The sequence below is a fragment of the Ursus maritimus genome, unplaced genomic scaffold, assembly GCF_017311325.1.
Source record: "Ursus maritimus isolate PB19 unplaced genomic scaffold, ASM1731132v1 scaffold_35, whole genome shotgun sequence".
NCBI classification, from domain to species: Eukaryota; Metazoa; Chordata; class Mammalia; order Carnivora; family Ursidae; genus Ursus; species Ursus maritimus.
Window position 1 is genome coordinate 7,339,396 of NW_024426119.1, and position 21,863 is coordinate 7,361,258.

The window sequence follows — 21,863 nt, forward strand, 5'->3', positions numbered from 1 at the left end:
AACCGGACTAAATGGCGCTTAGCCCCCTGGGAAATGTGTTCTGGATCACGCTTGACTACCTCTGAAGGAAGGGAGCAGTCGTGAATGAACTACGCCTCCCAGCAGCCCCCGCGCCCGTCGCCGCCACTCTCCGGAAAGCGTGGCCGACCGCGATTTTCCTGCGGGAGGCCGACACAAGCCCGCGCGAGGCCGACACAGGCCCGCGCGAGGGGGCGTGGGGCGTCGGACGGGGGTGGGGCTTGGTGAAAGTCCAAGGGTCCGGGGAGCTGGCGGGCGCGATCTCTCAGTTTTGTGGAACCTGCGGCGTCTCGCCGGCCACCAGAATGGAGAGTAGGTGCTACGGCTGCGCTGTCAAGTTTACCCTCTTCAAAAAGGAGGCGAGTCTTCTCCCCGCGGGCTAGAGGGCCAGGGAGGATGCGGAGTGGAGGAAAAGCGCAGGACTTGAAGTCCGTAGACTTGGTCTTATGGCCCCTTTCCAGCTGTGATGAAGTCACTGAACCTCAGTTTCCATTTCTGTAAAATGGGGCTAACGCTCCCTCGCTTTCGGGGTTGATATGAGGGTCCAGAGAGGTGCTGAAGGTGAAAGTGCCCTATAAACTGTAGAGCACGCTCTTGTCCTTTCTAGAAAGGTAGGCTTTCCTGTCCATCAAGTGTAAGATGAAGCTGTTTCCTTCCCTCCACTCTGCTCCTCCGCAGCCCAGACTTGCTTACTATCCTGTGACCACTCTCCATCACACTATGCCCGTTACTCACTTTGCTCTGAAACCTTCACCATCATGCAGTCTGCCCTTCCCAGGTTTCTTGAGTTAGATTACTGCCCCTCCTCCTGCTGTCGGGGCACCATAGCAAAGTCTCTTTTGTCCTCTGCACAGGCCCCTAAGTTCTCCTGGTAAACAGCTCAGCTGTGACCAGGAGATAGGAACCAGACTGGATGAATAAATAGCAGTAGGGATGCAGATCCGTGTAACACTTAGAAACCTGGGTTTTGGAATCAGGGTGGTCAGGGTTCAAATTTGAACTCTGTGTCTTATTCATGGAATGACCTTGGTTTGGGCAAATTGTGTAACCTCTCTGACCCCATCTAAGATAGGAATAATAATGGTGGTCATCAGGATTAAGTAAAGTAGTGTGTATAAATTGAGGATTATATCAGAAGATGAATGTTAAGTACTGAATTTAGCGCCTGGCACACAGTGAGTGCTTAATAAATAGAGGCTATTGTTATCCCATACTGAAGCCAAGCCACCCTCCATCTCTGCTAAGGCAGAGAAGGCAGGGGCTTTGCACTCTCTGACTCTCCTTTGTTGAAGAGTCAGTGACTTGCAGCATGAAGTTTTGCCTGTTTGTTTTCTACACCCCAGCATCAGGGAATTGAAGACAGGGTAGAAAGCATGGCAATTTTACAGCAAGCTTTACTTGATTTGAATAAAAGACCCTCCACCCCCCCCCCATCTCTCCCCAGGCCTTAGGGGCCGCATTCCTCATCTTCCTCCCAGCAGTTGGTCACAACTTCAGTGTCTTCCCTCTCTGTGTGCTTGGAGAGTCCCAGGGAGGAGCCTGCAGGGGTGGGTGAGAGATGGAACCTCCTATTTCATCTTTCTTGTAGTATGGCTGTAAGAATTGTGGCCGGGCCTTCTGTTCTGGCTGCCTTAGCTTCAGTGCAGTGGTGTCCCGGACTGGGAATACCCAACAGAAAGTCTGCAAGCAGTGCCACGAGGTCCTGACCAGGTGAGAAGTTGACATGGGCAAGGGTTTAGCCAAGCATGGGACCAAGCAGCTGGCCAGCCCACACAGCTTTGTGCTCTGTGGCTAGAGATCAGCTCAGGAAGTGTTTGGGGTGGGAGGTACTGACTGGCAGATGGCGGGAATTCTGATACCAGTTTTCTTCTCTATAGAGGATCTTCTCCTGCCAATGCCTCCAAGTGGTCACCACCTCAGAACTACAAGAAGTAAGTGCTGAACGGACAGAGACAAATAGGGATGGGGAAAAGACAAAGGAGCCATAGGGTAGGACTCTCTTCCCAGCCTCTAGATCAATTGAGCACAGGGTCAAGAGTATATCGTCTCTCAGCCTCCGGACTGCCCTCTTGGGCTCAGACAGTAGCTCATCAGCCCTCTACCCTGAAACATTTCTCGGTAGGCCTTGTCCTCTCAGCCAGACCCTCCAATTGATCAGCTGGATTGGGCTCCAGGGTGACATGAATGAGGACCACAGAATATTGTCCATTGGAGGCCTCCCTGGATGCCTAGAAGTGATTTGAATAGGAAACGGGAGTGGGTGCCTTCACCCCTCCCTCCTGCATTCTTCAAAAGCCTTATCTCCTTCCCTGCCAGGCGTGTGGCCGCCTTGGAAGCCAAGCAGAAGCCCAGCACTCCCCAGAGCCCGGGACGGATCCAACAGGACCAAGTCATCGCTGAGCGCCTAGCACGGCTGCGCCAACAGAACAAGCCCAGTGAGTGGGAGCAGACTGGGTGACCTAAAAGATACCACCCAGGCCTCCTGGGACTAGGATTCCTTGGGATCTTACAAGGCTTCTCCATACCAATTTCAGAGTCCGTGGCCTCACAGGCGGAGATAGAAGCCAGGCTAGCTGCACTGAGGGATGAACCCCGGGGTTCCATCCCTTCCACCCAGGAAATGGAGGCACGGCTTGCTGCGCTGCAGGGCAGAGTTCCACCTTCTCAGACTTCCCAGCCTGTGAGTGCTTGGGGGGACAGGGGTCCTAGGATCAGGACCTTGCAGAAGCCCAGATACATGTATGCTTATGTACTCTGTAGGAATTGGCAAAACCTCCCACCCTCACCTCTTGATCGTCAGGCCTGCTGCGAGGCTAGGGATCCAGGGACAGGCAGCAGGATGGGGTGGGGCAGGAAAGAATGGCGAGATCCACTCGATCATGGGGGCCCTGGATTAGCCCCCTTTCCCTAAGCTTTGGAAACTCTTCCGCATCCCCCCCCCAACCCAGACACTGCACCTTACTGTGTTGCTTTCCCCCCCCTCCCCTGCTCCCCACTGAAATTGCCCCCTCTGAGCAGGCACATCAGCCACCAGACAGCAGGACCCAAGCCGAGCAGGCGCAGGATCTCCTGACACAGCTGGCGGCAGAGGTGGCTATTGATGAGAGCTGGCAACGAGGACGCCCAGGTAACTTCTCCATCTGGGTCCCCCAGGAACGTGCCCCCCACTCTTTCCCCAAGTAGGACGGGCTCTGCTGCCCACCCTCTGGAACACAAATATAAATCAGAGAACAATCAACATTGTAAATTAGGGTTTGCTCCAACAGGAGCCAGTGTAAGCCTCATGGATAAGTGTGTGGGCTTTAGAATCAGACAGTGATTTCTTATTCTACCACTTAAACTAGCTCTGTGACCCTGAGAAAGACCTAAGTCTCACTATCCTCATCTATAAAATGAAAGTATATATGCTAAAACCCGCCTCACGGGGAAATCGCGAATAGTGAGATAATCTAATAAGCACTTAAGGCCCTGCCTGGCTCATAGTAAGTGTTCAGCGAATGTTCTCTGCAATGATGATGATGATAAGGATGAGGAAGAGGCTATTTTAATTTGATTAAAATTCACTGAAATTTGGGGCACCTGGGTGGCTCAGTCGGTTAAGCGTCTGACTCTTGATCTCAGCTCAGGTCTTGATCTCAGGGTTGTGAGTTCGAGCCCTGCATTGGGCTCCACACTGGGCGGGGAGCCTACTTAAAAAAAAAACAAAAAAACCCTCATTATAATTCAATGAAATTTAAAACTCAGTTCCTCAGTGGTACCAGCCACATTTCAAATGCTGTTGAACTCCAATCTTGGACAGCACAAATACAATGATATGGAACATTTCTGTTACCATAAAAAATTCTATTGGACAGTGCTCTTCAAGTGCTTTGGAGCAAGGGTTCTTAACCAGGGATGATTTTCCCACTGGGGCCCATACAGCAATATCCAGAGACGCTCTGCTTGTCACAGCTTAGGGGGTGCCTCTGGCATAGAGGCTAGGGGTGCTGCTCAACACCCTAGAGCGCACAGGGCAGCCCCCGCAACAGAGACCTGTCCTGTCCAAAGTATCAGTGAACCAAGGTTGAGAAGCCCTGCGTTAGAGACCTCATCTCATTGACTACCCTCCGTAATCTTGTACGTACTATAATTACCCATATTTTATAAACGAGGAAACTGAGGCCTGGTGAGCTTAAGGAACTTGACCAAGGCCACAGGTATGAAGTGGCAGAGCTGGGACTTGAACCCAAAGCTGTCTGATTTTGAACCTCTTGCTCTGAAACGCTGAGCTAAAGGGGACCATGTCAGAGCCACACCCACTCGAGTAGAAGTCTTCCTGCCTAGTGCCACAGAAAACCTCACCTTCTCTCATGTCCTCTCTGTGCTGTTCTCTGGAAATACTCAGGCCAGCCTGTAAGGCAGAAAGACTGGCTGAGGCTTAGTGTCCCCATATCTCATCTTTTTGGGCAGTGACGCTCATACCATGGGATACCCATCCTAAGGGCAACATGTAAAAATATCAAGAGTGGGGATGGATATAGTTGGAAAAAAAAACACATCTAAGATTACTAGTATTTTACATTGGAAAAGTGGAGGAAAGATTCATTTTATTGGTAATAGAAACCATAGGAGCTAATGCTGAAGAAAAACATTGATAATCTATGGTTTTTAAAGGAGGTTGAGAAACAGGCTCACTGGCTTCTGATGAGAGATCTTGGAATGTCTCTGCCTCCCTGACTGCTTCTCTCCTTCCAGCTGCCTCTGTCCAGAATGACCTCAACCAAGGTGGCCCAGGGGGCCAGAGTACTAATTCCAAGGGGCAGGCCACCTGGTCCCTGGAAGAGGAGAAGAGCAGGCTGCTGGCTGAGGCAGCGGTTGAGCTGCGGGAAGAGAACACGAGGCAGGAGAGGATCCTGGTCCTCGCCAAGCGCCTGGCTGTGCTGCGGGGCCAGGACCCCGACAAAGGTAGAGGCTGGGAAGCAGCTGCTCACTCTGTCCATCGGGCAGGGCCCCCACACAGACCCCCAGGCCAACCTCTACAAAATGGCCACTCCTGGCCACGCTGAGTCAGGTGCTGGGAATTCCTGTGCCCAAGGGTCTGTCGAGCCCTGTCTAGAGCCACAAGGAAGGTACTGGGGCAAAGGAGTGGAAAAGGAATACACAGCAGCCATCAGGGGCCTGGGACCCTCAGTGCCTTCAGGTGCAAAGTCTTCTGTTTCCTGTCTCCCAGCCCTGCAGAGTGGGGCAGGTAGGGCAGGACCTGATCAGTGGCGACAGAGGCTGCCTAGCTCTGGAACAAGTGCCACTAGAAAGCAAACCAGCTCCTGGGGGCAAAAGTACAGCTACTCAGGTGAACTCTGTCCGTTGTTACTCCTCCTGCCCTGCTCCCGTCATTCCCTCTTCAAGTGACCCTCCAGGACTATCACCTCCCAGACAGTGATGAGGATGAGGATGAGGAGACGGCCATCCAGAGAGTCCTGCAGCAGGTGGGCCCTGCCTTACCCACCTGACCATCCCTTGTCCTGTCCCGGTCTCACTGCCCCACCCCCTCCTGGCCCCATTCACCCTGCCTCCACTCTCGTGCTGAAGGGCCACTGCAGCTCCTGTTCTGGCTGGGGCCCCACTGTCCCTATGACCCAGACCCGCCTACTGGTCCCTGGAGATGGGGTATCATAAAGGGAGATGGGTTGAGAAGCTAAGACCACAGAACACAGAAATACTCGTGGGGAAGAGGATCAGGGTCCAGGCCTGGAACAGGGAGCTGCACCTCTTCGCCCTGTCCACAGCTCACCGAAGAAGCTGCCCTGGATGAGGCAAGTGGCTTTAACATCCCTGTGGAGCCCGCTGTCCGAGCCCGGGCCGAGCCCTGCAGGGCAGAGCCTGAGGTGAGAAAAGCCCCTGGCTGCCACCACAGCCTCCCACCCTGCCTGGCCACCTGCCCCTGCAGCGGTCTGCCACACATCTTACTTCCCTCCCCCATTCCTCTCTGGGCCTGGCAGGCCCAGGCCATGGCTGCCAGGCCCGAGGCCAAGGAAGAGGAGCTCCCCTGGTGCTGCATCTGCAATGAGGACGCCACCTTGCGCTGCGCTGGCTGCGACGGGGACCTCTACTGCGCCCGCTGCTTCCGGTGAGGGCCGGTGGCATGTTCTGTTCCACTGGGAGAAGTCGAGGGCCACCCGTGATCCCTGACCTGTCTTTCTCTGCTCCACAGGGAAGGCCACGATGCCTTTGAAATTAAAGAGCACCAGACGTCTCCCTACTGCCTGCCGCGCGCAGGCCGAGAGCACTGAGGAAACCAGGCACGCAAGCCCACGGGCAGTTGTGCAGGCTGGCGCCCCCACCCCTGAACCCAGCCCCAGGGCACCCGATGGGAGAGCGAGTCAGGCTAGACTGCTCATGGACGTGCCCTTTCCTGAGCCTCAGTGTCCCCGGAAGAAGACAGGATTCTCCATTCGAGATGATGACTGGGGAGAGCCAGAGGGAAGGCAGAAGTCAGGAGCCTGCCAACAGCCAAGCCTGGACTGGGAGTGAGGCATGGTGGGGAAAGACGGGACTGGATCTAAGAGTGATGAGCCTTGAAACTTGCTCAAGGGCCCAGGGCCCTTCCCCGGCACTTAGTGGATCTAATAAAAAATGTTGCTGTCTTAAGTCCAGCATCTCTTATCTCTAGTACCCTGTGGGCTCTGAGCCTGGGCCCCAGGAGAGGTGGCAAGAGCAGGACTTCCACTCAAAGTCCAGTCCTGTGGAGTGGGGGAAAAGGTGGGGCCACGCTGCAGGCGTCTCCAGGCAGGAATAGCCCCATCCACCCCGGAGGCTCACATGAAGTGGCCAATGCATGTTCGCTCATCTGATCTGAACTTTGCATCCAGCGCTGGGCAGCCAGCGTAGCACCCAGGCCCCACCATCTGGATCCCTCAGGCTCCGTAGTGCTCAGACAGTGCATGCACAAACAGTGAATGTCTGCTTTCTGCCTTACTCCCAAAGGATGCCACCTCCCCAAGGTCCTGTCCCAACCTGCCAGCCACTCAGATGCAGTATCTTTCCAGCAACACGCTCCTGAGCTGACTCCTGGCTTCTCAGCCTCCCCTTTACACCTCTCTGCTTAGCTCCTGCTTTTTCTCTTTCTGCTGCTGGCTGGAGCCAGCTCACTACAGGCCTCAGCCTGATGCCTCCTGACTCATCTAGGGGGACAGGAAGGTTTAGCCTGCCCTGATGTCCCCAGACCCAGCTAGGTTTTCCCTGGTACCTCTCCTCTGGGATTCAAAACTAGTCTTTGCCACTTGGGCTCCTGTTGTTGGTGATGCCGGATGCTGTGTGTCCTAGTCTGGTGCCCTCTGCTTGGCCTCTGGGCCTTGCTAGATCATGAGCTCTAAGGAGAACTGTGACCTTCTCCTTTGAATTCTCAAGGCCAGTTTGGCTAGATGGACGGAGGCGGTGTGGACAGACCCTGGTGGCTCAGGATGCTGGCCCTCTGGTTTATCACTTTACCCTCCCCTCCCCATCCCTCAGGAAAGATATGCTCCACACTCCATTCAGCTGGGACTCCCCAAAGGCTTTATCCACTTGGCTGCCAAGGAAAGTACTGGGCAACATCCAGGAATGGCTTCCAGAAAGCCCAGCTGTGACTACACATACACTAGGAGTATCCAAATGTCCCTTGTCATCCTCCGTGTTCCTTGTCTGTGTCCCACAGGGCCATTTCCTCTCAGCCCAGGATTCAGAGGGTCAGGGCACGCTTGGCAGTGCTAAGGCCGCTGAAGGTAGTCTCACAAGGCTTATTTCTGAGGCCGACTGAGTCTCCGGAGTTTCTTGAGTTGACTGAGCAGCTCAGAGATAAAAGGCTGAGAGAGAAACAGGGGTGAGATCAAAGCATAGCATCACACCCACCCACCATACTGCCCTCCCTCATCTCCCCCGACTCCAGGTCTCCAGAGCTGGGGAAGGGGAGAAGCACCAAGGGCCAAGCCTTCCTCTCAAATCCTCCTCTTCATTAGCTGCCTCCCCTCCGGGTCCCTCTTACCCCCAGACCTGCAGAGCATCATCCCTTACCTCTGTGGGGCGGGGGCAGTTTCGGAGAATAGCCTGGGTGGAAGAGAGCAAAGAGTGGGTCCCTGAGCCACAGCACTTTCCCACAAGCCTCCACTCAGCCCTCCCAGGAATCCTCCCCTCTGAACTGGTTCTCCCCACACCACTCGGGAAGGCAAAACCTGAGTTCCTGGGTTCCTCCCGCTCTAAGCCCAGCCCCGTATTCTACCTCCAAGTGAGTCTTCTGTTCCTCTGTGGATAGTTCCATGAGAGCCTCCAGGTCAATCTCAGGCTCAGAAGGAGTTGGTTGGTCCTGTTTGGGAATCACATGGGGCTCAGAGGGGCCTGGCCAGCTGGTGCTGGAGCGGAGGTCCATCAGGGGCTCCCCCATCTCCTACCCTGCTTCCCACATTCAGTCTATCTCCTCACCTTCCTCAAACCACCTGTTCATTCTCCCATTCAACACTTACTGAGGACCTACTATCTTCTATCTGACACAGGGCTAGGGTTCTTTTAAAATAGTGCCTGTTTGGGCACGTGGGTGGCTCAGTCAGTTAAGCATCTGCCTTTGGCAGGGTCATGATCTCAGGGTCCTGGGATGGAGTCCCACCCACGTCGGGGAATCTGCTTCTCCCTCTCATTCTTCCTGTGTACTCTCCCTCCCTCTCTCTCAAATAAATAAATAAATAAATAAATAAATAAATAAATAAATAAAATCTTTTAAATAAAAGAGTGCCTGTTTAATTTCAAAAGTTATGCACATCGTTGGTAAGAATATAAAATGGTACAGCTGCTTTGGAAAACAGTTTGGCAGTTCTTTAAAATGTTAAATTATAGAGTTATCACCTGACCCAGCAATCCCATTCCTAGGTCTGCTCCCAAGAGAAATGACATGTCCACACAAACACCTGCACATGAATGTTCATGGCTGCGTTATTTGTAAGAGCCAAAAGGTGAAAACAACACATATCTCCGTCAAGCAATGAATGGATAAATAAAATGTAATGTAGCCATAAATTATTACTCAGCAATAAAAGGAACAAAGCATTGTTTTATGCTAAACATAGACCAGCCTTGAAAACATTATGTTAGTGAAAGAAGCCAGTTACAAAAGGCCATATGTTATATGATTCAATTTGTATGAAATGTCCAGAATAGGTAAACCCATAGAGAAACAAAGTAGATTAGTGGTTGCCTCGGGCGGGAGTGGTGGTGGTAAGGAATGAGGTGTGACTGCTAACTGGTATAGGGTTTCTTTCTGGGGTGATAAAATGTCCTAAAATTCAATTGTGGTTGTACAACCCCGAAGATACTTAAAACTATTGGAAAGTGTACACTTTAAGGGGGTGAATTGTATGGCATGTAAATCATATCTCAACAAAGCTATCTTTAAAAGTTATTATAGTCAGTGAAATAATTGAAAGAATACAGAGCTTATAAACTAAAAAGTGAAAGAAGCTCAAGAAAATGAGATGACAATCCACAGACTGGGAGAAAAGATTTGCAGAGGATGTATCTGATAAAGGACTATTGTCCAAAACAGACAAAGAATCCTTGAAACGCAACAATAAGAAAGAAACAACCCGGGGCGCCTGGGTGGCACAGCGGTTGGGCGTCTGCCTTCGGCTCAGGGCGTGATCCCGGCGTTCTGGGATCGAGCCCCACATCAGGCTCCTCCGCTATGAGCCTGCTTCTTCCTCTCCCACTCCCCCTGCTTGTGTTCCCTCTCTCGCTGGCTGTCTCTGTCTCTGTCAAATAAATAAATAAAATCTTAAAATAAATAAATAAATAAATAAATAAATAAATAAAAGTATAAAAGCTTATCTTTAAAAAAAAAAAAGAAAGAAAGAAACAACCCAATAGAAAAATGGGCCAAAGATCTGAACAGATACCTCACCAAAGATACGTGGATGGCAAACTGCCTAAGAGCTGTTCAACAGCATATGTGATTAGGAAATTGCAAATTAAGACAACAATGACATACACTACATACCTATCGAATGGGCAAAAAAATCCGAATCCAAATGCTGGTGAGGATATGTACCAACAGGAACCTTCGCTCACTTCTGGTGGGAATGCCAAATAGTACAGCCACTTTGGAAGGCATTTTGGCCGTTTCTTACAACTCTTACTACATGGTCCAGTGATCAAGCTCCTTAATACCTACCCAAGTGAGTTGGAAACATATCCGCACAAAAACCTGCATAAAGATGTTTATAGCAGCTTTATTTATCATTGCCACAACTCGGAAGCAACGGATCTGCCCTTCAGTACGTAAATGGATAAATCAACAGTGCACACCCAGACAATGGAGTATTATTCAGCTGTCAAGCCGTGAAAAGCCCTAAATGAACTGTAAACACACAGAATAAGTGAAAGAAGCCAATCTGAAATTGGCCAGTCGGGACGCCTGGGTGGCTCAGTCAGTTAAGCGTCTGCCTTCGGCTCAGGTCCTGATCCCAGTGTCTTGGGATCGAGCCCCGCATCGGGCTCTCTGCTCAGCCAGGAGTCTGCTTCTCCCTCTGCCTGCCACTCCCCCTGCTTGTGTGTGCTCTCTCTCTCTCTCTGACAAATAAATAAATACAATCTTTAAAAAAATGAAAAAAAAAAAAAGAAATTGGCCAGTCATACACACTGTATGATTCCAACTATACAACATTCTGGAAAATGCAAAACTCTGGAGATAGTAAAAAGATCGGTGGGATTAAGGGGGAAAGTGGGATGAACAGGTGGAGCATAGAGGATTTTTAGGGCAGAGAAAACACTCTGTACGATACTATCATAGCAGACGCGTGTCCTTCCATATTTGTCCAAACCCTTTGAAGGTACAACACCAAAAGTAGACCCTAATATAAGCTATGGCCTTCGGGTGATTTTGATGTGTCGATGTAGGTCCACTGACTGTAACAGTGTACTGCTCTAGTGGGGGATGCTGACAGTGGGGGAGGCTGTGCCTATGCGGGGCCCGGGGGAACATGGGAACTCTGTACTTTCTGCTCAGTCCCCCTGTGAACCTAAAACTGCTCCAAAAATTAAGTCCATTAAAAAAAATGTCAATTCAGTGGCGAAGTTTTCATAAACTTAGAGATTTACTGCTTCATCAAGGACTTTCTAAAGTGAAAGTGACACGGTGGTGAAGAACACGACGCCTGGTGTTAGGAGTTAGTTGGACAATTAGGTAGTCAGGGCCAGGGTCCCCAACAAGGAAACAGGGAGCCGGGACAGCTAAGACCAAACTGCACTAGCAGCCTGTTTTACAGCTTAGACAAGACCACAACAGCATCCTGTCTAGTAGCCTCTGCAGAAGTGACTTTTGCAAAACATCCTGAAACAAAACAATTAACCGTAAAACATCTGTCACTGTCACAAGTTGAGGCAGTTAGTCTCCAAAGGTCAGCCCCCAAGACCATCAACGCGTGAACAATGACCCCATAGGTAGATCAAAGCCCCAAGTGGCACACCTTAGCAGCCAATCCACAGGGGCCCATACTCAGGATGCTCAAGATAGTTGTGCAAAAGAGCTTATAAAACCCCCTAGATTTGAACGCCAAAACGGCAACCGTCTCGGGTCCCCTCCCTGTTTGAGGGCTTTGTACTATGGCTCAATGAACTTTGCCCTGCTGCCCACCACTCTTTGGTCTTCATCTTCATTCTTCAAAGCAGCGTGACCAAGAACTGCGGGCACTAAGGGAATAAAAATTACTGTAACACTAGTACAGGTGGGTGCCACTTTCCTTGTTTTAAAGTTTATTTATTTAAGTAATCTCTACACCCAACATGGAGCTCAAACTCACAACCCCAAGATCAAAAGTCGCATACTCCTCAAACAGAACCGGCCAGGTGCCCATGGCCACTTTCTGGATTCACACTAGGGGCCACCCTTGTTTTTGCATTATCGGTACAAATGTCAACATAGTGAAAAAGGCAAATGACATCTCAGTATTATTATGAAAATAACTAGGAACCCTCTGGAAGGGTCACCAGAATATACTTCAACAACTGCTGCCTTATTCATTTTTCTATGGGTTGTTTAGTATTTTCTTATTAAGAAGTCTTTTTTAAAAATTCAGATTAGCCCTAGCATTCATTCCACATATGATGGAAATACCTTTTTTTATAAAGATTTAAAAAAATTTTATTTATTTCTTTATTTGCTTATTGAGAGAGAGAGAGTACAAATGGAGGGAGGAGCAGAGGGAGAGGGAGAGAGAGAATCTCAAGCAGACTCCCTGCTGAGCGCAGAGCCCGATGAGGGGCTCGATCTCACAACCCTAAGATCATGACCTGACCCGAAATCAAGAGTCTGATGCTTAACTGACTGAGCCACCCAGGTGCCCCTGGAGATACCACTTATGTGTGGGGAAGGAGTTGGGGAAATACATGTTTATATAGCTGAATGTAACTACTGGTCTTTTCCAGTTGGATTTTGCTGCTGCTTCTCCTCCCCTTCCCCTCGTCCTCCCCACCCCTTCTTTCTTCTTCTTTTAATGCTTAGTAAGTTCTTCTCATACTGATTTGAATAAATATTTGATATTCACCTTTATGTTTTCTAAAGCTTTGATAATTTCACCTTTTCCTTTTGATTATTTAATCCTATGAAATCTTTTTACTCAACAAATATGCGTTCAGTGACTGCTATTAACATGGTACCATGAACTTGGTAATGCCAGTGAACAAAACAAAGATCCTGTCCTCCAAGAGTCCACATGTTAGAAGCAGTCTAGGAGACATAATAGAAACAGATACAATAAGTAACCAACGTATAATTTGTTGAAAGGTTATTTGGGGGAACTTTTTGGATGATGGAAATGTTCCATATCTTGATTGGGGTAGGGGTTACATATGGCAAAGTGCACCCCAATGTACACTTCAAATTTTATTCTCTGTCAGTTATACCTCAATAATTTGATGTTTTTTAAAACAGAAAGAAAAAAGAAAAAGAAGCCTCCCATGCGCTCTCATTCCTCCAACTGCCAACAGGTAACTACTGTTAACAGTTCTGGTCCTTCCATGCCTTTTTAAAATAAATAGTGCTAGCGTTCTAAGTTAGCTCTTTCACCCTAAGTTCTCAACTTTCCTTTTTGCTTCCTTAGTTTCCAGCTCACCTGGTTCAGCCTTCATTCATTTAATGCGTATTTACTAAGAGCATGCTATGCACCAAGTCTTGTGATAAGTACTAAGGCCATAACAGCGAGACAGACACATATAATCCTGCCCTTGAAAAGCTTACGGTCTCCTGAACAATACAGACAAGTGAAATGGCAGTTATAATACAGAGTGATAAGCACTCTGATGAGATACTTTGAGAACACATGGAAGGGGAACCTAACCAAGCCTGGGGTTCAGGAAGGGTTCCTGGAGGAAGCAACTTCTAATCTGAGACCTGAAGGCTGAGTAAGAGTTAACCAGATATTTATATTTCTGGAAATGATGGGGTAACAGGGGCTGTATTTATTCTTGCAACATAAGTAGCTAGAAAACTAGACAAAAATATATGAACAGTGTTTTCAGTCATTGGACAACAGGTTGCTCAGGACTACCTGAGAGAGAAGGGAAACAGAAGAGGCAAACACTGTAATTGCCCTGTATTCCTTCCTAGAGGCAATTTCCAGACCACAGAGCAGAAAGGGAGGCCCCAAGTGGAGTGCAGTGGTCCTACTATATCAGTGTGACGGAGATCAGAGTTCAGTGCTGAGGTGGCTGGAAGTTGCTAGACACAGTTGTGGAGAGGAGGGAGTTAGGAAGAAAGAGACCTCCAGAAATATGCATAAGGGTTCTCTTGAGTCTTTGCTGAACACAAGATGCATATTCATAGGGTAAAGCTTCAAAAGGCCAGGCAGCGTGAGGCACCGAAGGCCCAGAGATGAACAGACCTCACACAGGCCTGGGAGGCAAATCAAGTTCCACCCAGCCAGAGGGGACAGTCATCACTGATCATGCAGGAACTTAGTACAGACCTCGGAAGGGCCCTACTTTACTAGGGGTTAAATTATTCTCTAAATTAAAGGCTACTCTAGACTCAACGTAACTTAAAAACAAGCTTCAGAAGAATCAGACTGAGCCACAAATAACTAAACTGCCTATTAGAACAAGGCCTAGTGCTTTCAAGGAAGAAAAAAAATCCAGTTACCCAGTAACATAAAACTCATAAAACATCCAGTATCCAAACAAAAATCACTAGTCATACCAGAACCAGAAATGTGACCTACAAAGAAGAGACAAATCAGTTAATAGAAGCAGACCCAGAAATGCCAGAGATGGTGGAATTAGCAGATGAGGAAAACATGAACACAGTAATGAGAAAAATGAAATCTATCAGAAAAAACCAAATGGAGCATGTAGAGATGAAAAATACAATATTTTTTCAAGATTTTATTTTTAAGTAATCTCTACACGCAACATGGGGCTTGAACTCACAACCCTGAGATCAAGAGTCACATGCTCTATGGACTGAGCCAGCCAGGCATCCTGAAATATACAATATATTATTTTAAGATTTTATTTATTTATTTGAGAGAGAGAGAGAGAGAGAGACAGCCAGCGAGAGGGAACACAGGCAGGGGGAGTGGGAGAGGAAGAGGCAGGCTCCCAGTGGAGGAGCCTGATGTGGGGCTCGATCCCAGGACTCTGGAATCACGACCTGAGCTGAAGGCAGACGCCTAACGATTGAGCCACCCAGGCGCCCCATACAATATTTTTAATGAAAAACTTATTGGATGGAGTTAACAGTATATTTAGATGTTGCCAAAAAAAAGATCAGTTCAACCTGAAGATACGGTGACAGAAACTAGCCAAAATGAAATCACAGAAAGAAAAAAACCTTGCGGCGGGTGTGGGGAAGAAGAAGAGAACAGAGTCTTGATGACCTGTGGTGTGATATCAAGTGGTCTCACCTATGTGCAGTTGGAATCCCAGAAGGTGGAGGGTGGGGCTGAATAGTAAAGCTGCATTCTAATTACTAGAATTCTACCTCTAAAAAAGTACTAGTCTGGCCCCCCCAAAAAACCTTTTCATATCACGTAGGATATTATCCACATGTATTTTGAATATAAGGTAGTATATTATTGAGAGTCAGATTGCAGCTGCAGTCTGGAGTTGAGAATATGGGCTGATAACCTAATCCAAATATTCTTGCCCTCAAGTACTTTTTGAATTCTCAGTAAATGAGTGGATACATCAAACAACTGCCGAGATGAACAAGTGTGGTAAAGTTGTGACTCGCTATTTCATGAAGGGGTTGCCTGCCAGATGCTGCCTGATTTTGACACCGTTCTCGCCTTCACTCCATCCTCAGTCCCCTTCCTCCCGATGTCTCTGCCATGGGAACCAGCAGTGGAGTAAGGCTCAGGGAGGACCTAGCAAGTGCTTGTTTCACATGTTCGTGATGCCACATATCTGACATCAAAATGCCAGCTGCCACCAGAAAAAGACAGTGTCATAGAAGCTATAGGAAAGGAATGTTTGCAAAACTCTGGGGTGGTCAACAGTACCCTGTGCTGATGTGTACATTAGATTTGGCCCCAAGACAGTGACTGGTGACCTTGGCAAGAGCTCTCAATAGAATGATGGGAACAGAAGCCAGATTTCAGTAGTCTGAATAGTGATAGGAAGGGGAAAGGCAAGTAAAGGATGTGAGTGTGGACGAAGTCTTTCGTAGGGGCCCCTGGGTGGCTCAGTTGGTTAAGCAACTGCCTTCGGCTCAGGTCATAAACCTGGGGTCCCAGGATGGAATCCTGCATCGGGCTCTCTGCTCAGCGGGAAGTCTGCTTTTCTCTCTGACCCTCCTCCCTCTCATGCTGTCTCTCACTCTCTCTCTAATAAATGGATAAAATGTTAAAAAGAAGAAGAAGAAGAAGAAGAAGAAGAAGAAGTAGTAGTAGTAGTAGTAGTAGTAGTAGTAGTAGTAGTCTTGTCCTAAAGGACACATACTGGAGGCAGGAACTGGAGGGGGCTCGTTGTTGAGCAAGAGTCTCCTTAAAATAGGAGAAACTCATGAGTGTTTATATCCTTGCTTAGAAGCCAAATCCACACTCCACCTCTGGACAATAGGAGCACGAGGGCCCCAAGTCTGTTTGTTTTGCTGAACCCAGACTGGGTTCCTCTGAAGACCCCAAAGCAGATTTTATACCCAGTGAGAAGAGGTGGGGCCCTCCATCAGAATGAGGTTGGATCCCATTAAACCAAACTGAACGAGGAGTGATGCATGCTTGGAGCCAGCGCCCGCAGGGCTATCCAAGGTGGGCATGCTGGGGAGAGCCTGCTGCATGCAGACAGGCTCTGTGAGGGCAGAACTGGGGCAGGGTAAGCCTGGAGACACTGTTGCCTCAATCTCTCCCAAGATGACCAGCCACCTGGGGCTTCCCCAGCCACTTGGCTGCTTCCTGCTAAAAAGCGCAGGGATTGGGAGAGGAACTGCCACCTAGCACCTTTGGACAATTGCCATGGCAACCACAAGCCAGGTATTTTATTTTGGTCATTGCCTGGGAGTGGTCCTCCCACATATCCTGTTTTCCAATGTTATGAACTCATTATTGTGCACCCCTCCCACCCACCCCCCCTTCCCCATGTTCATCTTGTAAAACCAGGTTCTTTGTCTATGAGGTCCTGTTATTTGTCTGATGTGGGGACAAATTTGCTCTGAGGTGTCTGAAATATGAGACTTTTTATGCAAGTGCACAACAATCTGAAACTGAAACCGATCCAGAGAGGGAGGGTGCTGGCAGGACAGAAGGGCAGTGGAGGCGGAGCAGAAGCAGGCCAAGGAAGTGTGCCTCTCCTGCTCCCAGCTCCACAGCATCTCCCTCCCCTGTACCGGGGAGCCCAGGATGCTGCTGGGGACATGGTGGACACCAGGGCCACACTAACACATGACCCAGTGAGCTTCACGTGACAGCCTGGGCCACATGCCTCAGTCTTCTCCACCCCCACCGCAGCACAGCTCTTACCTGGAAGAATGACAAGCCCCTGTTGCCCCAAAAAGAAAAGAGGGGAACAGAGTCAAGAAGGAGGAGAAAGAAGGACCATGGTATGTAGATGAGGACTCCTGGGCTCTGGCTTGGAGAAGTGGTTCTCAGCCAGCCACGTGCTAGAATTAACTGGGGAGCTTATAAAAAAAAGGCAAGTGTCTGGGCCCCACCCCAAGACATTTAGTCAGTTGGGGTGCAGTCAGGTCATCAGGTTTCTTCTGAAGTACTTCATGGGTGAAGAACCACTAAGTTGCTCGCCTAAGTGCCCGGGCTCTGCAGAGCCCCAGCTCCGGGTCTCCTGGTCTCCTAGCCGTGTGACCTTGGGCTCCTTCGTTACTCAACATCTCTAAGCTTCCATTTCCTCCACGATAAAACATATCTACCTAAGGGAGTGGTGGGGAGCGCTGAATGGGTAATGCATGTCAAGAACTAGGCACTGCGCCTAACACAGAGTTAAGCGTTCAGAATGTTACTCTTGTTGTCAAAGCAGCGGTTGTGACTACTCTAGGACCCCGATTTTTAGTTATCTGAGGAAGAAAGTGCCATGTCTCGGGACAGGGGCGGAGACGTGTCCTTTTCTCAGGGAGAGTTGAGTGGAGTCAGTCAGAGCCAGGGGCAAGGACTCGTTCCAGTCCAGTGCTGTCCACTCTGAGAGGATGGAAATGTTCTATATCTGTGCTGACAAGAAGGCAGCCAGCCACTAGCCACATGGGACTACGGGGCACCTGAGATGTGGCCAGTGTGAATGAGGGACTGAACTTTTCATTTTATTTAATCTGTATTAATTTGAAGGTAAACAGCTACACGTGGCTGACAGTCATAGTACTGGCAGCATAGCTCTTGACGTGTAGGGGTGTCGAGAATGAGAGTAAGACATAAAATAAATAAAAATAGCTCTTCTAGCTCATTCGAGCTTCAAAAAGTCCCACAGAGGAGATATGCCAGGCACTGATAGGCTCATTTTATAGATTAGGAAACTACGCCTCGGGGGTGTTAAAACACCTGGCACAGATTTTGAAGAGCATGGGAGGCAGAGCCCAGACCGGACGGAGGCGGACTTCGGGACTGCAAAGTGTATCTTCACCTGCTGGGAGAAGCTTTCTCTCGCACGGGCCCTCCAGCTCCTCCTGAGGTCTCCCCGCAGGCTCTGTCCCCCTCCCCGGCAGCCTGCGGCCTCCCTCACTGTCCCGCGTCACTCACCTGGAAGAGCTCCTGAACTCGCCCATCGACCCACTGCTCCATCTCCAGCCAGCGCTGGAGCTGCCCCCGGTCGTACTTCACCGTCAGCCGGCTGGGTCTCCGGGACCTGGCTACTTTGGAGGGGTCCGGGTGGGACTTTGACTCTGAGTCTGTGGATGACGTCCTCCTCCTCCCAGAAGTCCAGTGGACCTTCTTACTTGGGTTCTCCCCGTCAGGGCTGGGAGATGTGCAGGAAGTAGGGCTTGAAGACAGCATGGAAGGACTGGCGTGAGCAAGGACCTGGGAAAAACTGCCAGTCAGAGCAAGGGTGCCGGGGAAGTGAGGAGCCTGGAGCACCGAGGGAGAGGCCAGTGGAGAACGGAAGGGGGAGAGAGGGAGGGCCGAGGCTCCGGGAGGGGCGGAGGGTCAAAGATCAACAGGACTTTCCCGGGTGCTGGGAATGCCAATCTCCTGGCTCCTTGCTGCCAGTGAGTGGCACTCCCGAGCTGTGCCCCAGCCCTCCTTTTTGCAACTGCTGGAGCCCAGAGTGATATCAACTTCAGAGAAGCAAAGGTCAAGAACGTGCCGTACGCTGGGAGAAAGCAGGGGCGCTCGGGTCCTGAGAGGTGCAGGGCTCTGATTGGTGCTCTATGGCCAGCTGTGGAACAGGAGCGGAGTCACACTCACCTGAGAGCCCTCAGCATCCCATTTCTGGGACTAGATCCACCTGGGCCCCAGGAGCTGGAGTCACATGGATCCTGCAGGAACAGGGTCCCAGGCAGGTGGGAGCTGCTGCTCAGAGTGTGGCACTGGTGGGGGCAGAGTCTCACCAGGGGTAGTTAGAGGAATGGTTATCTCTGGCCCTTGTCGGGTCAGTACCCTCTTGGGTCTGGATGTGTCCGAATGTGAGCTGTCTTATGAATATGTGAAGGAAGAGGTGTTCCTCTGTCAGCCTGGCCTGTGCTTGCAAAGGTAAATTAATCAAGCTCATCTCCCATGCCCGTCCCCCAGAGGCAACTGCTTGGGACGCCATGTTTACCATCACATGACCCTCCCCTGACTCAGGTTGTTCCTGACACAGCGGAAACCTGCAGACCTAACTTTTACCCAGGTGACAAGACTAGTAGTTCTAAACATACGGTACTTGCATTCTAAAGGAAGTGTGTGTTTGTTGGTTTAGTCTTTTGTAACAAAAATGTCTTTTCTAGAAGATTTATTTATTTATTTTAAGAGGGAGAGACAGCAGGGGGGCAGAGGGAAAGGGAGAGAGAATCCCAAGCCGACTCCCCGCTGAGTGTGGGGCGGACTCCAACTCCGGATGGATTCCATGACCCTGAAGTCACCCCTCAAGTTGAAATCAGTCAAACCCTCAACGGACTGCACCACCCAGGCGCCCTGTAACAAAAATTTCTAAACCTTTTAGAAAAGTTACAGAACACTGTCATTTTTTTAAAAAGATAAACAGCTCAGAAGGACAAACAAATGAAAAATGAAAGTTTCTCCCCTCTCCCCAGAAGCAATCCCACCAACAGCTTCTGTTTTTAATTCTCCTGTAATCACCATTTATCCCTTTGTGTAATATCATATATTTGTCCATTCTTTTTTTTTTTTTTAAGATTTTATTTATTTATTTGACAGAGAGAGAGACAGCCAGCGAGAGAGGGAACACAGCAGGGGAGTGGGAGAGGAAGAAGCAGGCTCCCATCGGAGGAGCCTGATGTAGGGCTCGATCCCAGAACACCGGGATCACGCCCTGAGCCTAAGGCAGATGCTTAACGACTGAGCAACCCAGGCGCCCCAATAAATAAAATCTTTAAAAATAAAACAAAATGTTGAGTTTCTGTTTCCAATGTATCGAGTAAAACCATCATACACTGACTCCTGACAGAGAGCTTTAGATAATAGCCAACAGATTAGTCTTTTTCTAAGGTTTATTTATTTGAGACAGAGGGCACACACGCTATGAGATCATGACCTGTGCGGAAACCAAGAGTCAGACGCTTAACTGACTGAGCCACTCAGGCGGCTCCAATACATGATTCTTTTTTTTTTTTTTAAGATTTTATTTATTTATTTGGCAGAGATAGAGACAGCCAGCGAGAGAGGGAACACAAGTAGGGGTAGTGGGAGAGGAAGAAGCAGGCTCCCGGTGGAGGAGCCCGACGTGGGGCTCGATCCCATAATGCTGGGATCACACCCTGAGCCGACCGAAGGCAGACGCTTAACCGCTGTGCCACCCAGGCACCTCTCCAATACGTGATTCTTAAATGATGAAAAGCTTTGGGGCCCAAAGTTGACAGAGTGGGGGAGGTGTTTGAGGGGTGCACACCAGCAAAGTAGCCTGGAAAAGAACAGACTTCGGAGGAAGGCTGACAGATCTGAGTTCAAACTCAGCTTTTTGCCCTGCACTGGTTTTCTAACCTCACATTCACAACCTCTTTGAGTCCATTTTCTCATCTGCAAAAGACGGTTTGGGGGGAAGATTAAATGAGTTGATACATGTAAACGTGATGTCCGAAACAGAGTCCCTTCTCAGGAGACATCTATTCCCTTCCCTTCTTTGTCTTCTCACTCCCTGCCTTCCTGGTAAGGCTCTGTCTGCCAAAGGCTTGCTGAGGGATTTCTCTGTGTTGGTTTCCTTCCTGGGCCTCTTTGGAAGAGGGTGGACGTGAGCAGCGGTAGGGAGGCCTCCAAAATGCAGCCCACAGACTCAGCTGTTACTTCGAATCACCTGTTATACTCTGTGATGGGCAGCATGATTATGATTGGTCCTTCTATCTTCTGTTTCCTGTCTTGTGAAGAATTTGGGAGCCCTTTCAGGAAAAGGAACCAGATCAGAAGACTCAGTGGGTTTTGTTCATTCATTAACTCATTCACTTAATAACAAAGATTTCACAAGCTCCTTTAGTAGGCCAAGCATTATGCTCAGTCCTGGGGATTGGTGATCCAAAAGAAACTCTGTCCCTGTCTTCGTGGAACTTATAGTCAAGTGTAAAAATAAACAAATGTTAATCAACTAATCAAATAAATGTAAAGTTGCAACTGCATCTGTATTTAGTGATCTGAAAAAAAAAAAAAAGGTTAAAGGTGTCATAAGAGGGGCGCCTGGGTGGCTCAGTCGTTAAGCATCTGCCTTCAGCTCAGGGCGTGATCCCGGCATTCTGGGATCGAGCCCCACATCGGGCTCCTCTGCTGGGAGCCTGCTTCTTCCTCTCCCACTCCCCCTGCTTGTGCTCCCTCTCTCGCTGGCTGTCTCTCTCTCTGTGTCAAATAAATAAATAAAATCTTAAAAAAAAAAAAAAAGGTGTTATAAGAATGTCTACTGAGGATGTGACCTGGCAAGAAGTAACAGTTTGAACTGAGTTCTGAAGGATGAATAGGAGTTAATTAGGCACAGGGACCAGCAAGAGTGGATTTGGCAGAAGTCAGAGCAAATGCAAAGGTCCTGTGGCAGGAGGGAGATGTTGAATACAAGGACTAAGAGGTCAATAGGGCTAGAACAGAGAAAGGAGGGAGGGAAACACAGTCGTGAGGCAGAAGGGGTAGAGGTATCTACACAGGGCCCTGTGACCCACATTAAGGAATTTTGTCTCTATCCTAAGCACACTGGGAGTCACAGCAAAATCTTAAGCAACAGTGGTGGGATAGGCTGACATGTTCAGATTTAAATTTTCAGAAGATCACCCTGCCTGTTAA

At 49.2% G+C, this 21,863-nt stretch overlaps 2 protein-coding genes across 3 annotated transcripts; one reads left to right on the plus strand and one right to left on the minus strand.

The window, feature by feature from the left end:
* The first annotated feature begins 105 nt into the window (after nt 1–105).
* ZFYVE19 (zinc finger FYVE-type containing 19) lies at nt 106–6,645 on the plus strand. The gene is made up of 11 exons (XM_040620475.1): nt 106–377; nt 1,607–1,728; nt 1,896–1,949; nt 2,335–2,453; nt 2,553–2,698; nt 3,037–3,145; nt 4,753–4,962; nt 5,404–5,483; nt 5,784–5,882; nt 5,988–6,124; nt 6,209–6,645. Exons 1-11 carry the CDS (start codon nt 324–326, stop codon nt 6,285–6,287), a joined length of 1,209 nt encoding a protein of 402 aa, XP_040476409.1. The 5' UTR covers nt 106–323; the 3' UTR covers nt 6,288–6,645.
* An 883-nt stretch (nt 6,646–7,528) lies between these two features.
* On the minus strand, nt 7,529–19,211 carry PPP1R14D (protein phosphatase 1 regulatory inhibitor subunit 14D). Of its 2 annotated transcripts, XM_008702237.2 has the most exons (4): nt 18,189–19,211; nt 8,252–8,335; nt 8,047–8,079; nt 7,529–7,838 (listed from the first exon to the last, which is right to left on the minus strand). In XM_008702237.2, exons 1-4 carry the CDS (start codon nt 18,441–18,443, stop codon nt 7,773–7,775), a joined length of 438 nt encoding a protein of 145 aa, XP_008700459.2. In that variant the 5' UTR covers nt 18,444–19,211; the 3' UTR covers nt 7,529–7,772. The 2 variants fall into 2 exon arrangements, with proteins under 2 accessions (XP_008700459.2, XP_008700458.2); XM_008702236.2 differs by having other exon boundaries at nt 7,753–8,335.
* Nucleotides 19,212–21,863: the final 2,652 nt, after the last annotated feature.